The 15,555-nt window shown below is 57.0% G+C and overlaps 2 protein-coding genes across 11 annotated transcripts in view; one reads left to right on the plus strand and one right to left on the minus strand.

Moving 5' to 3' along the window:
* The window catches only part of MRC2 (mannose receptor C type 2), a 55,200-nt gene extending 47,916 nt beyond the window's left edge, over window positions 1-7,284 (plus strand). For 5 of the 6 annotated variants that reach the window (XM_027567509.2, XM_027567512.2, XM_027567511.2 and 2 more), the window contains 10 exons: window positions 2,389-2,503; window positions 2,633-2,796; window positions 2,962-3,070; window positions 3,596-3,834; window positions 3,974-4,142; window positions 4,235-4,384; window positions 4,713-4,832; window positions 5,032-5,211; window positions 5,651-5,677; window positions 5,940-7,284. In XM_027567509.2, coding sequence (XP_027423310.1) covers window positions 2,389-2,503; window positions 2,633-2,796; window positions 2,962-3,070; window positions 3,596-3,834; window positions 3,974-4,142; window positions 4,235-4,384; window positions 4,713-4,832; window positions 5,032-5,211; window positions 5,651-5,677; window positions 5,940-6,163 — 1,497 coding nt within the window. In that variant the 3' untranslated portion in view covers window positions 6,164-7,284. The remainder of the gene's footprint in view (window positions 1-2,388; window positions 2,504-2,632; window positions 2,797-2,961; window positions 3,071-3,595; window positions 3,835-3,973; window positions 4,143-4,234; window positions 4,385-4,712; window positions 4,833-5,031; window positions 5,212-5,650; window positions 5,678-5,939) is intronic. The other variant, XM_027567510.2, reaches the window with a different exon arrangement.
* A 5,787-nt stretch (window positions 7,285-13,071) lies between these two features.
* Window positions 13,072-15,555, minus strand: part of MARCHF10 (membrane associated ring-CH-type finger 10) — a 79,753-nt gene continuing 77,269 nt past the window's right edge. For all 5 annotated transcript variants that reach the window (XM_035724722.1, XM_035724721.1, XM_035724719.1 and 2 more), the window contains one exon: window positions 13,072-13,530. In XM_035724722.1, the coding sequence (XP_035580615.1) occupies window positions 13,524-13,530 (7 nt within the window). In that variant the 3' untranslated portion in view covers window positions 13,072-13,523. The remainder of the gene's footprint in view (window positions 13,531-15,555) is intronic.

Below are 15,555 nucleotides of genomic sequence, written 5' to 3' on the forward strand. Positions count from 1 at the left end.
GTATGAGAAAAGTACTCAAAAATGATCAATTATAATAATTATCATCTTTAAATAATTTAAGTAAGAGCAAGGTGATTGCATTTATCTCATTCTTTTTAAAAAATTTTGGTCTGACACTTTGTGATTTGGGACTTCACAGGTCTTGTCTGAAGTTCGAATTACTTTAAAACATGGGTTTAATGGTTATTGTAGATGAAAAAGTTGCCTCACAAAGGCAAAATATCAAAATGGAAAAGGTCGTCCTTTGTTGGCCGGGCTTTCTTCATTTTTCAGTCCTTCTACCAATGAAACAAAGGTTTTAGTGTAAAAATCGGCTAGTACATTTCTGCATTCTAAACCAATCTGCCTCGTAAACTAATCAGAAAACCTGATTTAAGATGCTTTAAGAACAAGTCTTTGGAAGATTTTTTGAAACAACATTTAGGAAATTCTTTTCCCAAGGGTTTTGAGCATGCAGATGGGAAAGTTGGGGGCAGTAACATTAATCAGAAGGGAGACGTTTCTAGACATGTCTGCAGAATGTTCCTTCTAGACGGTGAGCTTCTTTCCCAAAGTGGTTACTTTTGCACTCCTGGGCTGATTGATCAGACCTGATTAGATCGTCATTGTTTTTATCCGGTGGCTGACAAGAGCTTGTCCCAGGAAGAGAGGAGCACTATTTTCTTATTTTCTTGTTAATGCTGGCATCACGAGTCTGAGCCCCGATCCGTGCTTTCTTTGCGATAAAACCACTTAGCTGGATTGTGAGGATTAGATTAGTTAACACTAGCTCATATAATCCGTAAATCTTTGTCCTGCGTTGGAGTGTAGCCAGCCCCTTAGTGTCATGGAGCTCTTACTGTCTTCAGAATATTCAAGTGAATATTATATCTTTTCGACCTTAAAAAAAAAAAAGTAACACGTCTATTATTACAACTTGGGAAAAAACAGAAAGAAAATACAACTCACTCATCCTTATTTCCAGAAATAACCCCTATTAATATTTGTTACTCTGCTTCCTGCCTTTTTGCACCTAATTGAGATCATACTACATAACACAATTTTGTATCCAGCTTTTCTTTCTCAGTGTTCTATTTTGAGCATTTCTCTCATGTCATCACATTTTCCCAAAAATTTATTCTCGTGGCTTCTTCCACCGGATATAAAACAGAATACATGGTATATATGTACTTGGTCTTTTTCTTGATGTGTCAGCATCATTGTAAAGATACCAGTTACTCCCCTGTCAGAAGCCTTTGGAGTATGCGAGGCTGTCTGTCCCTTTACTACCTGGCCCCAGACACCTTGCTTTACTAGGTCTCTGCCCTCTGTTACAGCCCTGTAGCATTTGGATGTAGGGAGAGAGAGTGAAGGCCCGCCTCTCCCCCTAGCTTTAAGCTCCTGGAGGGCAGGGCCCCTGGCCCCGACATACCACCTAATACACTTGCACATGGTAGGGAGGCCCCGACTGTTTGCTGGACTGAGCTGATACTTCTCTTTCGCTGCTGATATGATGTGACCTTGCTGGTTCTAATTTTATGACTAATTTTACTAGTTATTTAAAGGAGGCCTCAGAGTAGCTCTGAACTACTTCTGTGAAATGAAATGCAAGGGCTTTGTGATAAACCTCTCCCAAACTCTTGCATTATTTCTGGGTTTACAGTTTTCTACCCCAAATCTGACATTGGTATCAGTAAGCTGATGCTAGAACTCATCCCGATAGTAAGAGCGTCCCCTTGTGTAAGCACTTACTCTCTGGTCATGCACTGTTCTCTTTAACTCTTAACATGACCCCAGAAGACAGGTATTTTTATTCCCACCCATTTTACAGAAAGTTTAAGTCAGATCTGGAACCTGACCTGCACCTGCCCCCTGGCCCTCTTTGCGACTCCAAAGCTTCCTTCCTTTCTTTCTCCCCCATCACACTCAGGAGGGAAATCACTGGAAATCATTCATTTTCAAATAGTCTTCACTTGAGAGATTTCCCACCCAGCTGCTGCCTAACAAAGATCATTCAGACGTGAAGATAAGAGTGTTGTATGGATGAACATTAAGTTCACAGGACAAATAACAGATTTCAGGCAACACTTGGGAAGGCGTTTAGCTGAAATCGAGACAGACCTTGTCCCTGCGCATGGCCCAGGTGCTCTCGTCATAGGCAGTAGATCCTTTGGTGGCCTAAGGACGTCCTGCCACTTACAGACTCCCCCTGAGCGTTGGCAGGTGGACGTGAATGTGCTGTGCCAGGCTGAGAGGCTCGAGGAGCCCCGGATGTCCTGGTTCAGTTCTGTTGTCCTCACGGCCCTCAAAGCCTCCCCAGGGCCTGTCGCTGAGGGCTACACGGCAGAGTTTCTGGGTTTGTGGGACAGGGCGGTGGAGCTGGACATCACGCCTTCCCCTCCGCCCCAGTGTTTCCGAATTCAGGGCCAGGACCCCCAGGACCGTGTGAAGTGGTCAGAGGCACAGTTCTCCTGTGAACAGCAAGAGGCCCAACTGGTCACCATTGCAAACCCTTTAGAGCAAGGTAGGGCCAGCCCATGGGAAGGCCCCAGTATCCTCTGATACAGCCCCCCTCCCCCCCCAAAAATGGCTAGAGCAGAGTGGGCAAGGGGCTGTCCTGTTGCTCATAACTCTCTCTTCTGGGGGACTGTAGCTTTCATCACAGCCGGCCTGCCCAATGTGAGCTTTGACCTTTGGATTGGCCTCCACGCCTCTCAGAAGGACTTCCAGTGGGTGGAGCAGGAACCTCTGCTGTATACCAACTGGGCCCCTGGGGAGCCCTCTGGCCCTAGCCCTGCTCCCGGCGGCAACATACCGGTGAGGAAGCCCCTCGCTCTGCTCCCCGGCCCGCAACCTGCGGCACTTGCCTTCACTCCCAGGGTCCCCACTCTACCAGCCTCTTTGCTCAGAGGGCAGCCCTCTGGGGGCAGTGGCACAAGGGCAGAGCTGCCGGGCCTCCTCTGAGCGGCTCCCTCCCCCCAGACCAGCTGTGCAGTGGTCCTGCACAGCCCCTCTGCTCACTTCACTGGCCGCTGGGATGATCGGAGCTGCACAGAGGAGACACACGGCTTCATCTGCCAGAAGGGCACAGGTACGCGTCACCCGTGAACTTGGGAACATCAGCACTGGGCCCGATGCTGTGGGTCTTGCTGAGAGGAATGACGAAACACGGTCCCTGACCTCAGGGGGTCCCTTGGGTCACCCCCAGAGTCCAGTATCTGCTTGGGAAGAAGACCGGGTGCCAATCAGAGGGAAAGGCAGTGAGGATCAAGGGGTCTCAGGAGGAAGATTTGGGGGTCTGGGGGTCTGACCGGGGGAAACTAGACACGGGGCATGCCTGGTGTCAGGGAACCTGAAGTTGCGTGTCTGAGGCCCCCACGGCTCCATGCCTATTCTACAGGGGTTCCTGGGGTGGGAGTTAGGTCAAGGCCGCTTCCTCTGTGGCTCGGCAAGAATGTGTTACTGGTAACAGAGGCTAACACTGTCCATCCGCGCCAGGCGCTGGGCCTACTGGAGACCTAGTCTCTGCCCTATGTCTGGTGATCCCCCAGCTTCATGCCTGGGAATGGGGTGAGGGGGGCAGAGCCCGGCCTGAGCCCTGCCCCCTTCCCTGTAGACCCTTCCCTGAGCCCATCCCCAGCAGCGTCACCCCCTGCCCCCGGCACTGAGCTCTCCTACCTCAACGGCACCTTCCGGCTGCTGCAGAAGCCTCTTCGCTGGCAGGACGCCCTCCTGCTGTGTGAGAGCCGCAACACCAGCTTGGCCCGTGTGCCGGACCCCTACACCCAGGCCTTCCTCACGCAGGCCGCCCGAGGGCTGCGCACCCCACTCTGGATCGGGCTGGCCAGTGAGGAGGTGGGCCGGGACTGCTCCCCCGATTGCGCCCCCCCCCCCCCCCCGTCTCCTCCTGACTTCTTGCCTCACCTTACCTGCCTCTGCCCCCTCCCCACCACTGGCCTCCTTCCTCCCACCCTGACGGCCCCCTCGTGCCCAGGGCTCCCGGCGCTACTCCTGGGTCTCGGAGGAGCCGCTGAGCTACGTGAGCTGGCAGGACGGGGAGCCCCAGCAGCCAGGGGGCTGCGCTTACGTGGACGTGGATGGGGCCTGGCGCACCACCAGCTGCGACACCAAGTTGCAGGGGGCTGTCTGTGGCGGGAACATTGGTGAGTGGGGTCAGGGGGTGGGCAGGGTGTAGGCTGTCCCAGGGAGCACTCTGGGCCACTTCCTCAATCCTGCACCCCTCCCCTCCCCACAGGGCCCCCTCCTCCCCGAAGAATAAGCTACCATGGCAGCTGTCCCCAAGGGCTGGCCGACTCGGCGTGGATCCCCTTCCGGGAGCACTGCTACTCCTTCCACATGGAGCTGCTGCTGGGCCACAAGGAGGCGCTGCAGCGCTGCCAGAGAGGTGGGCCAGTGCAGGCCAGAGCCCCCACGGGGTCATTTCAGGCAGTGACCCCTGTCGTGGGCCCTTAGAGGCTCCGGGAACGCAGTCCCCGTGCTGCACCCCACCCACAGGCAGCTCTCACACAGAAGCGCCCCATCAGTTTCCAATACACAGAGCCCACGTGTGGCATTACATGTCAGTAACCCTGGACCCATGGGCGCCCACACACAGATGCGCACTCCGCACCACCCTCCACTCAGGCTGGGGCCTCTCTCGGGGCGGGGGGGGGGGTCTTCTGCTATCCCAGGGGGACCACTGTCGTCCTGATGTGGGCCTCCCTTGTGTCCAGCGGGTGGGGCGGTCCTGTCCATTCTGGACGAGATGGAGAACGTGTTTGTCTGGGAGCACTTGCAGAGCTCTGAGGGCCAGAGTCGGGGTGCCTGGCTGGGCATGAACTTCAACCCCAAAGGTGGGTACCCCATGTGTGGCATCGGGAGGGAGGGTGAAGCCTCAGGGGTTTGGGGGGACGCCTTCCAGCAGGGCTTGGTGGGGGTAGGGACTTGCGTGAGGTGAGAATCGGTTGGAGAACAGGCCTGCTCTCTCCCACCGGCACCTGCTTCTCCCCGTCTCCTCTCCCCCATGCCCCCTCAATGTCTTCTTTCCCGTAGGAGGCACCCTGGTCTGGCAGGACAACACAGCTGTGAACTACTCCAACTGGGGGTCCCCTGGCCTGGGCCCCAGCATGCTGAGCCACAACAGCTGTTACTGGATCCAGAGCAGCAGCGGGCTTTGGCGCCCTGGCGCCTGCGCCAACATTACCATGGGTGTCGTCTGCAAGCTCGCGCGAGGTGAGCGCCAGGCGGACACGCCGCTCGGCCTCCTGCCGCCTCCGCCCAGCTGGGGCTGGCGTCTCATTCTGCCCGTGACCCAGCGGCTGGGAGGGCACGAAGAGACAGGCCCCGGGGCCGCCGGGGCCCTCCGCTGGGATAAACGGGTCTGTAGGAGGGACTGGCCCTTCCTACAAATTTCCCAAACTAGACAGCAAACCCATCATTTTGTAGCGGTTAAGGGCATGGACAGGGTAAACCACTTACCAACTCTGTGACCTTGGGCAAGTTCTTTAAAGTCGATGGCCTCACTTTCTTCATATGCAAAATGAGGGTAATAACTGTACCCACAAGATCAAATGGGCTAATCAAGTGGCTGGCACACAGGAAGTGCTCTCTGCTTGCTTATTATTACTATCACGTCTTCAGTTATTAACTTGTCCCCCCCTCTTCCTTGCAGCCGAGGAGAGCAGCTTCTCGCCATCAGGTGAGTCCCAGGTAGGGCTGAGATGAGGCCTCTCCCGCCTTGGCCTTGGCCCAGCATGCCGGGGCAGCAGGGGGCGGGGGGGGGCAGCAGGGGTGCAGCCAGGGGGCAGCGGGGGGCAGCTGGGGCGGGCAGGGGTGCAGGTGGGGGGCAGCGGGGGGTGCAACCGGGGGGCGGGTGGGGGCAGCATGGGGGGGTGGGGGCGCAGCGGGGGGGGGGAGCCGCGGGGGGGCGGCCTCCCAGCTGAGTGTTGGGCTTGCTGCAGCAGCACTCCCCGAGAACCCGGCCGCCCTCGTGGTGGTGCTGATGGCAGTGTTGCTGCTCGGGGCCCTGCTGACCGCAGCCTTGATTCTGTACCGGCGGCGACAGAGCGCCGAGCGTGGGACCTTCGAGGGCGCCCGCTACAGCCGCAGCGCCTCCGGCCCCGGCGAGGCCACCGAGAAGAACATTCTGGTGTCTGACATGGAAATGAATGAGCAGCAGGAGTAGAGCCAAGGGCGGTGGGCAGGGTGGGCACAGGAGGAATGGGGAGGCCGGGCCCTGGGTCAGCCGGGCCCCCCACCAGCTGCCAGTCCCGGGGGCCTACAGAGGGGTGCCTTTGGGAGCCACTGTTGGGAGCTGGGGCTGATCAGGGCCTGGCTGGTGGGGTCCCTCCCTCCCATGAGGGCTGGGCTGAGACCTGGCTGAGTGCAGAGTGGTGTTTCCCTTTGGGGGGGGTAAGGTCTTGTCACCTGGGCCTGTGTCCCCACAGTGACCAGATGCAGGACGGGAGCATCCTTCTCTCCAGGCCCCCCCTGCCCAGGCCTGCTGACCCATGCCCCAGGACCCCCTCCTCATTGCAGGGCCTGAGCAGCCTCCCCTGAGCCCTCAGCCAGCCTCTGTTGCTTCTGTTTTTCCTGGCAGCCTTGGCTCTGAGCCCCTCTCCCCCTTCCGTCCCCCTGCTTCTCATGCAGCCCTTCCTTCTGAGCCAGGGCCCCAGGGTTTGGGGAGCCTTGTGGCTCATGGTGGGTGTCAGCTGAGGGGGCCAAGCATCTGTCATTCCTGTGCCAGCTTCGGTGGCCCATGGGGCATGGAGGAGGGGCCTGGCTTGGGCCTGAGAACCGGGGCCCCACTGGGGTGTCAGCTGGGCTGGAAACAGGACTGGGAGAGACACCCTGACCCCCAGGGGGTAACCGGGCTCAGGTGTCATCTCCTGCTGGTTGGGGGAGGGCTCTGTCCCTAAAGAGTCCCCTGTGGGGACCAAAGTAAGTTCCCTAACGTTTCCAGCTCCTGCCTCTGGTTGGAAGAGAGAGGGGAGGGGGTTGCCAGAGTCCTGGGGGGCCTCAGAAGCGGGAGACCGCCCTCTAGTGGGGCCCAGAGGAACAGTGCCCGAGCTCCTGGAGGGGCCCAGTCCCAGGGCACTGACTCAGTGCCTTTCCAGGAGGCCGGGACCCCCGCCCAGGCTGGGGCGACGGCCAGTGCCTGTGCCATGGGGCGTGGGACAATGTGAACACAGACTCAAAGACATGGTCCTCTTCTGTAGTTCTTAATTTTTTTTAATGTGCCATTATTGTGGAAAAAAAAAAAGAAAAGCAAACAAATAAAACACCTTTGAGAGGCTTGAGAGAGAAGGGTTTCGGCTTTGTTCTGTTGTCAGCCTTGTTCCTCACACCGCCTCAGAGATAAATGTCGTGTGGAGCTCGAGTCGTGTGTTCTTTCTGCAGTCTGCCATTTCGCTTCCATCTCTGGGCCCCGCAGAGACGCTCTGCACGCTGGGCTCTTCTCCGGGCCCTTGCCTTTCTGGGCCTGCTCACCATGTTCGCTGTGACTGGGGAGGAGTGTGTGGGTGACAGCTGTGTGCGCTCTGGCAGCTTAGCTCACCTTTCACCATGTGCGAGATGGGGACGCACTTCCTGGGGTTGCTTTAAGGCTATTTGAGGATTAAATGAGATCTTCTGTGCCGAGGAGCAGTGAGCCCAGAGGCCCCAAGCTCCTGCAGGAAGTGCTACTGTTATTTGGGGGCAGTGGTTCCCAGGGGAGCATTTGACGTGCCCAGGTCAGCCCTGGGAGGGGGGTGGGGGTGCTGTTCTACCTGCCTCTGAGCTGTGAGCAAGCGCGGGATTTGCCCATGTGGAGTCTGGGCTCCGGGCAGGGGCTCTCAGGACGTCCCTCCCCGCAGTATGCACTCAGGACCTTGGAGCTGGAGACCGAGCAGCCAGCAAAGAGAAGGCTCTGCTGGGAAGTGACGGACAACTCTGCCAGTCTTGCGAGGTGCTGTGGGGAAGGCTGAAACAGGCCGCGGGGAGGGGCTGTTAGTTTGGGCTGGGCCTTGGGGCAGGGGCTCGGCAGAGGAAGTGAGCTGAACCTGAAGAAGGCGAGGGAGTGATCCATGCAAACATCTAGGCAGGTGGAGGCAGGGGGGCGGGGGAACTCCCCCGCCGTGGTCCCTGTGCTGCCAAGGCCCGGCAAGGAGGCCAGGCTGGCTGAGGACGAGCGGGATTGCGCCAGGCCGTGAGGGCCTGTGGTGGAGAGGATGGACGTTCTTTCAAGTATAGTAGGGAGTGCTAATCCAGCTGCCCCCTGAGGACAGTGGTGTGGACCTCAGCGGTGGTCACATTCTGGACGCACGCGTGTGTTGCACACGTGCTTTACCTCGTTCGTGAGTTTTTTTTTTTAAGATTTTATTTATTTGAGAGAGAGCACGAGAGGGAAGAGGGTCAGAGGGGGAAGCAGACCCCCCGCTGAGCGGGGAGCCCGACGTGGGACTCGATCCCGGGACTCCAGGATCATGACCTGAGCCGAAGGCAGTCGCTTAACCGACTGAGCCACCCAGGCGCCCCTCGTTCGTGATTTTTTTTTAAAACAAGTTTCTATTGTTCTGAATAGGTAATACCACCACGTGGTTCAAGGCCTAAACCTAAACGGTACGAAAAGATACACCTTGAGAAGTCCAGGGCTTTTGGCCTGGACAGCAGGGTAAATGGGGTGCCCGTTTTTTGAGCCAGGGAGCCCCGGAGGGTGGGGGTGGGGGTGGGGCTGGTGAATCCATGACTGAGGCGGAGCCGGAGGCCCCTCCTGGCGCTCTCTTCCCCCTGCAGCCCCAGAAGCGACTCTCCTGACAGGCAGCAGCAGGGCCCCGCGGACGGATCTGGTCACTTTGGGAGGGAGCCCCAATCCCATGGAGGGGGGATCCTTAATGATTAATCCACTTCACCCTGAAGTGATTTGCTCTCCAAATTGGGAAACGGCTCCCTTTGTGAGTTAAGTGCCCTGCCATTGTCTGCAGCTCAGAAGACGGCTGGACCAGGCCGTGGAGCCGCAGGGAGCCCCCTGGGGCACAGGCCCTCTGGGAAGCACGTCGCTGACCCTTGCCCTAGGAGAGAAGCGAAGGGGGGGTGAAGGCACGGTCACGGGACCCCTGGGGGTGGGGGGGCAGCCGAGGACGCAGATGCCCGGTGCTGCCTGGGGGTAGGGATGGTGAGTGTCCAGAGGCTTTAAGTCATTCCAGAAATACCTGCCCTGACTCTCCTTCCCATCCCTCAGGTGGCTGTCGTCCCCACCAGAGCCCTGCTCCCCACCCACAAGCATTTCAGACAGCTTCACAGGCACCTGGGGGCCCCCCATAAACCTTGTTCTGAGCCTTTCTGCTTGGGGGCTGCCCAGAGGAGGGTAAGGGGATGCTCTGGCAGCTCTCTGTCGGGGGCAGGAGGAAGGCTCTGGGCCAGGGTGGGGGTGGGGGGGCTTTGGGGGCGTTGCCATTTGCCTCTGATTCTGGAATAGTGCTGGTTCTACTGGGGTACACAGCCTCCTGCCTTTCTGCTCGTTTCAATTCAATAAACATTAAGCACTCCTCTGCACTCCATCCTTGCTGGGGGTAGGCTGCCCTGAGACCCGGCCCAGTGGGCCTGGCAGAGGGCACGGTATGCCAGGCACCGAGGCCAACCTTCACTTGCAGGGCTAAGCTGGCTCAGCTCTGGCCCCCGGGATGCTCAGTGACAGCTCACTGAAGCCATGAATGAACGGGAGAACGGTGTCAGGCCTGCTCACCACCTCTCCTTGTCAAGGCAGAGATGGCCTCCTCCCAGGAGTCCTGGCAGAGCTGGCCTGGCCCAGTGGGCAGCACTGTGAGGCGGCAGGGGTGAGGAGCCAGCCAGCCACACCACATGGCTTTCCTGGAACAGGGCCGGCTGAGCCCTGCCAAGCTGCGTTGCGCACCAGCGCTTGAGTGTGTTACAGGCACAAGGTAGAGCATTGCGTCTGGAGGGCGGAGCGGGAGAAAGGGCAGAAAGGGCGGCAGGCGAGGAAAGGGGAAAAGGAGAGGAAATAGGGAGGGGCCTAGAGAGGGGACAAGGAGATGGAAGTGCCCAGACGTTCCAGCCTTTATCTTAGGGGCCAGGGCTGCCAAGAGGCCCCAGGAAAGGGCTGACTTGGATCCTGACTCCCACCAGGGTCGGCACCACTTGAGCTGTAGATTGCAATCCTTCCTTGTCCAGAAAAGCAGGCAGGCCGCCAGCCCGGGAGGGAGGAGAGGAGCTAAGTGTGAGCAGGCGTCCCCCACCCCTTGAAATGGATTTGTCGCTGGCGCTCAATAAAAAAAATGACTATCTTCTGATATCAGCAGATGGCAGGAGTTTGGTTTTAGCTGTTTCCAGGAAATCCTGCTCTGCTAAGGCTTTCTGATCCAGTCGATGTTCTCCCCTTTCTTCCCCAGCACCTCTAAGTTCTGTGGCATGTCCAGGGACCTGGTCCTTGGTCATTGCACGTCCCTGCTGGTTCATGCAGAGATGCCCTTTTTTTGCCCTTTTGTGTCTCCTCCACAAGCCCTCCCCGCCTGCCCCCCTTGGCTCTGGTGACCACCCATTCCCAACTTCTGGAGTTGGTTAAGGATGTTACCCTCTCTCTCAGGCAGGCCAGGAGCGTGGCCTTGGCCACCAGACTGACTTCACCTTGTAAACTTGGGCACATCACATAACTTGCCTGAGGTTAGGTTTGTGGTGGTTAATTTTATGGGTCCGTTTGAATGCCCAGATAAGCTGGAAAAGCATTATTTCTGGGTGCATCCGTGAGGGTGTTTTCAGAAGAGATTAGCGTTTTGAATGGGTAGACTGAGTAAGGAGTATCTCCCTCCCCAGGGTGCGTGGGCATTCCCCAATCTGTTGAGGGCCTGAGTACAACAAAAAGGCAGAGGAAGGGTGAATTTTTCTCTCTGCTGGAGCGGGGACATCCATCTTCTCCTGCCCTGGAGAATCAGCTCTCCTGGTTCTTGGGCCTTCATACTTGGGCTGGGGACTCAGAGTGTTGGCTCCCTGCTTCTCAGGCCTGCAGGTTTGAACTGGAACAACATCACGGGCTTACCCGGGACTTTAGCTTGCAGATGGCAGGTGATGGGGCTTCTCAGCCTCCATAATCGCATGAGCCAATCCTTCATAATAAATCTCTTTCTGCATACTTATAAATATATCCTACTGGTTCTGTTTCTCTGGAGAACCCTAATTCAGTTTTCCTCTCATGTAACACAGAGTTAATATCTGCCTCACAAGCTTATTGTGGGTCCCTAGGCCCAGCTCATAGAAAGTGCTCTCATAAGTGGCATCTGTGGGTTCATATTACCTTGATTTGACTTTTTCTATATATGATCTGTTGCCCCAGTAAGACTATCCTCCTAGGGGGTAGGCATCATGCATTTGTCGTGTGTCCTCACAACCTGGCATATGATGATGGCTGATACATGTTTGAGGGTCATGATGAAGCCAAAGACTTTTTAAAAAATACTCATGTTCCATCCACTGGGTCTCAACCTCTAATAGACTCTGGCAATATTTACTCCGTTAGAAAGGGGCAAGGTATCCTTTTCACCAGGGTCTTTTAATAAATGTGACTTGATTCTTTGGGCACCTCGGGCCATGAGAAGCCCCATCAGTGCGCCCCTGGGCCATTCGCAATGTAGAATTAATGGTGTGGGTACACATCAGTTCTGTGGTGTCTCTCCTTTCCACCCCCAGACGTCTGAGGAGGCACTCCTGGTTTCCTGGGTCAACCCTTGAAATCGCTTTCAACAACCCAACATTGGCTGACGGGAACCTGGGTGGGTCTCAGGATAGCTGCCTCAAACACTGTCACATTTTATAGCAGACTTGGCTTGTCAGAACATTTATAGGGCCGCCTCGGATTCCGTCAAGCTGTCTGTACAACTTAGTTTTAAATAGGCATTGTTCCTTCTTAGACACTTCTCAATGTTGGCTCCTAGACAAATCTTTCATCTTCAGTCAACCTTAGAATCCGGTTGAAAAATAAAGGCCCATTTTCGCATAGAATGATTAGGGCTTGGGGCTGCGTTTATGAATGGAAGAATTTAAGATTTTAGGAGGGTTTTTGTTGTTGTTGTTGTTGTTTACATCAGGGAGATATTTTCAACCGGAATGGCTCTTGTAGGTTCTGTTAACATTCGAGAGCATCCCTTTGCTTTGCTCTTGGATCTTGGAGCTAGGCTGCCTGGCTATATCCACCAGTTTGCAGGAATAGAGTCACTTTAAATGTGGAGCATGTCAGGGATGGACAAGATTTTGAGGGACTTCAATCAAGTCCAGACTTCCTAAAACCCTGTTGGCAGCACCGTTCATCTCAGGCGAAATCCTCTTTGCAGCAAAATCTGCAGTGCCCCCTCCTGGTCTGGAAGGTGGGAGGGAGAAGCCCCTCTTTCTCTTCATTATCCCTTTCTGTCCCTCCCCTGTCTCATTCTCTGTCCCTTTCTCCATTTTTACAGAAAATTTGTTGAGGCCCATCCTACAGTTACACTATAGAGCTCACCCACTGTGAGCGCACAGTTGGGTGAGCTTTAGTAAATTTATCCGGTCGGAGAAGCTTCCCCACGAACCGGTGGTACAGCAGCCTCGTCAGCCAGATCCTCCTGAGCCCATTTGCAGGCGGTCTCTCCTCCTAGTCCCAACCCTGCAACCACTGATCTGTCTCTACCGTTTTGCCTTTTCTAGAAATTGCGTGTAAATCGAATTATACACTGTATTGATCTTTGTGTCTGGCCTCCTTCACTCAGCATCATGTCTTTGCATCTATCAGTACTTCATTCCCTCCATCCTTATTTTTTGACTTATCTTTGTCTCTCTCTCATATGCACACACACACTCAGTTTTCTCACTAACCTTCCCAGACCTTTTTTTTTTTTTTTTTTTAAAGTAGGCTCTATGCCCAGCACGGAGCCCAACGCAGAGCTTGAACTCACAACCCTGAAATCAAGACCTGGGCTGAGATCAAGAGTCGGGACACTTCACTGGCTGAGCCACCCAGGCACCCTGACCTTTTTTTTTTTTTTTTTTTCCTAACCTCACATCTTGATCTGGTCTTTGGGCCCTAAGGTGTAAATAGGAGAGTAGTGTGGAGACTAAAAAACAGCACAAAAGGAAGCTGGGTGAATAAAGTCATTTTATTGAAGATGCGGCCCGATTCCACTCAGGGTGGAGGGAGGCCTGAACAGGCGCCCCGTGCAGGGGGTCTCCAGGCTGCGGGGCAGCAAGGGCTGCTGGGCGCCTGGGGCTTCTGGCCATGGGGGTAGGGGGGTGGCAGCAGGGCCACCGGCGGGGACTCAACGAGCCCCGGCTGCCCGGCTTGTGCTGTCGGGGACTGCACAGGTCCCTGCTGCTGTCCCTAATGCTCAGGCCAGACCCCAAGGGGGGAGGGGTACAGGGTGAAAATGGTAACTGTAAACGCTGTGGTTTCAGTTTCAGTAAAGAGGAGGCAGGACAGAGGCACGTGGGGACACAGAAAAAGCTGCTGTGGGGAGATGTCTTCGCAGAGCTCCGGGGGCCAGCTGCCTTGCTAGACGACGGGGCTGTTGCTGTCATTTCCCTCCCAGAGCTCAGAACCTGGAAAGAAGGAGGTGTCTCAGGCTGGAGGGCCATGGTGGACGGTGAGCTCTGCCGATGAGGGCGTGCCCCCTCCTGCCCACGCTCCAGCCCTGGGCGTACACACACACACACACACACACACACACACACACACACACACACACACACCACACCACACACACACACACACACACACACACACGCCACAGTGCCTGGAACGGTGTGAGTAACAGAGGCTGCCCTCTCTGGAATCCTCAAATGCCCCTCCAGGCTTCCAGCCAGGCCAGGACAGAGGGACCATAAGCCCCTCAACAAAAGCGCCTACCTAGGTCCACATCCTCACCCGACCTGGGGCAGCAAAGGTTTGCAGGTGGAATCCTTGGAGGAGCCCTGCCTCCTCTCAGGGTAACGCCCCGACATGCTCGCCCCTTTCCTTAACCTGGCAGGGAAGTCTGGGGGGAGGGTTGACCTAGGTCTTTAAGAAATCTTTCAGACATTAAATGACTGGAGGTAGAGGGCCATGTGATGGGAGGAAGGGGAGCAAAGAGGCAGTAGGAAGGCAGTGGGGTCTGAGTGGAAGAGATGGAGTCTGGGGGGGTGGTTTTTATTCTTGGGGGAAACTCTTGTTTTCAATATACTTTTCCCACTGGCTTGAGTGAGTGCTCCTGGACTATCTGGAAACCACTGAAGGGCAAAGAGCAGGAGCAATTGACATGCCCCCATTCATACCACGACCCTCTCGGCCTCTACCTCTGCTACAGGGAAGCCCCAGGCCCATGAGCTGCCTCTGGGCCCTCGCCTATGCTGTCTGTCCCCCAAAATTAGTTTCCTTGACCTGTGTGTATGGGGGTGAGGTGGTCTGGGCCAGCCTTTGGCACTGTTCCCCTCCCAGGCCTTGGACTTAGCTGTGCCAGCTGGGGAGCGGCTGTGGGGGGGGGCTGGGTCACAGAGCCATGGGGCAAGTTGGACTTGGGCACACCTGCCCAGGAGCTCGCCCTAGCTGCTTCTACCTCAGTGCTTCCTGTGGCATGTGTGTGCTCCAGATGCCGGGGGGGAGGGCAGTGAGAACGTTGGCAGGGGCACCACAGAGCCACGGAGGCTGGCATCTCCTTGTGCCACCTGGTGGGCCCTGATGTTTTGTCTTTTTCCTCCCTTTTCACCTGAGCTGAGCTAGGGCAGCAGGTCACAGCTGTGACTCAGCTCTGGCAACCCATCTTAACAAAGTGCTGCCAACCAGGTGAGTCATGCCAGGCTGCTGGGGACCAGAGAAGAGTGTGGCCAGGGGGAGGCCGGGAGGCGTGGGCATCTGGCTGCCCCGGCTTGTCTCGATCACGGCCCTGGCGGGAAGCCAGGCCAGAGCTGCCCCTGACCCCCGTGCCAAGACTGTCCCTCTGCGCGGGGGCTCTCCTCCACCTCGGCCGCCTCCACCAGTGTCCGGGATGGTGCAGGGCTGGCGGCAGGTAGAGCGGGCCTAGACCTACAATTCCAGGGGAGATCTGGCCGCCCCCACTTTGGGGCGGATCCTACAGCCAGTCCCAGCTTCCTGAGGAGGGATGGTAAGTGACGATCAGCGGGACCATCGTTCTCTGAGCGACGCAGGCACTCGCAGGGAGGGTCCTCAGGCCTCCTCCGCGGAGACTCGTTTTGAAGCAGCGCCCCAGGGATGCTCTTCTCCTGCCCTCCAGAGAGGGCAGTCTTCCCTGCGGCCGGGGCTCGGAGGCCCCCCGGGGGAAAGGCTGGGTCCCCGGCATGGCAGGGCGACAGCGTCCCGCGCTGGGCACTAGGGGTCGCCCCCGCCCAGCCGAACCGCCGGGCGCGCGGGCCGCAGGTTTCCCGGGACCGGGAAGAGCCGCCCGCGCCACTGGGGCGGGGGGCGGGGAGGGGGCGCCGCCGAGACCCTGCCCCGGGCCGCGGGGGCCCCCAGCTGCTTCCCGACGTCGGCTCGCGGTCGCGCCCTTTCGGTGCAGGGGCTCCGGCCGGAGGCCGCCACTGGGACCTGCGAGTGAGGCGCAGAGGCGCTTTTCCCCGACACACAAAGGTCTT

This window comes from Zalophus californianus, chromosome 16, assembly GCF_009762305.2.
Source record: "Zalophus californianus isolate mZalCal1 chromosome 16, mZalCal1.pri.v2, whole genome shotgun sequence".
Taxonomy (NCBI): domain Eukaryota; kingdom Metazoa; phylum Chordata; class Mammalia; order Carnivora; family Otariidae; genus Zalophus; species Zalophus californianus.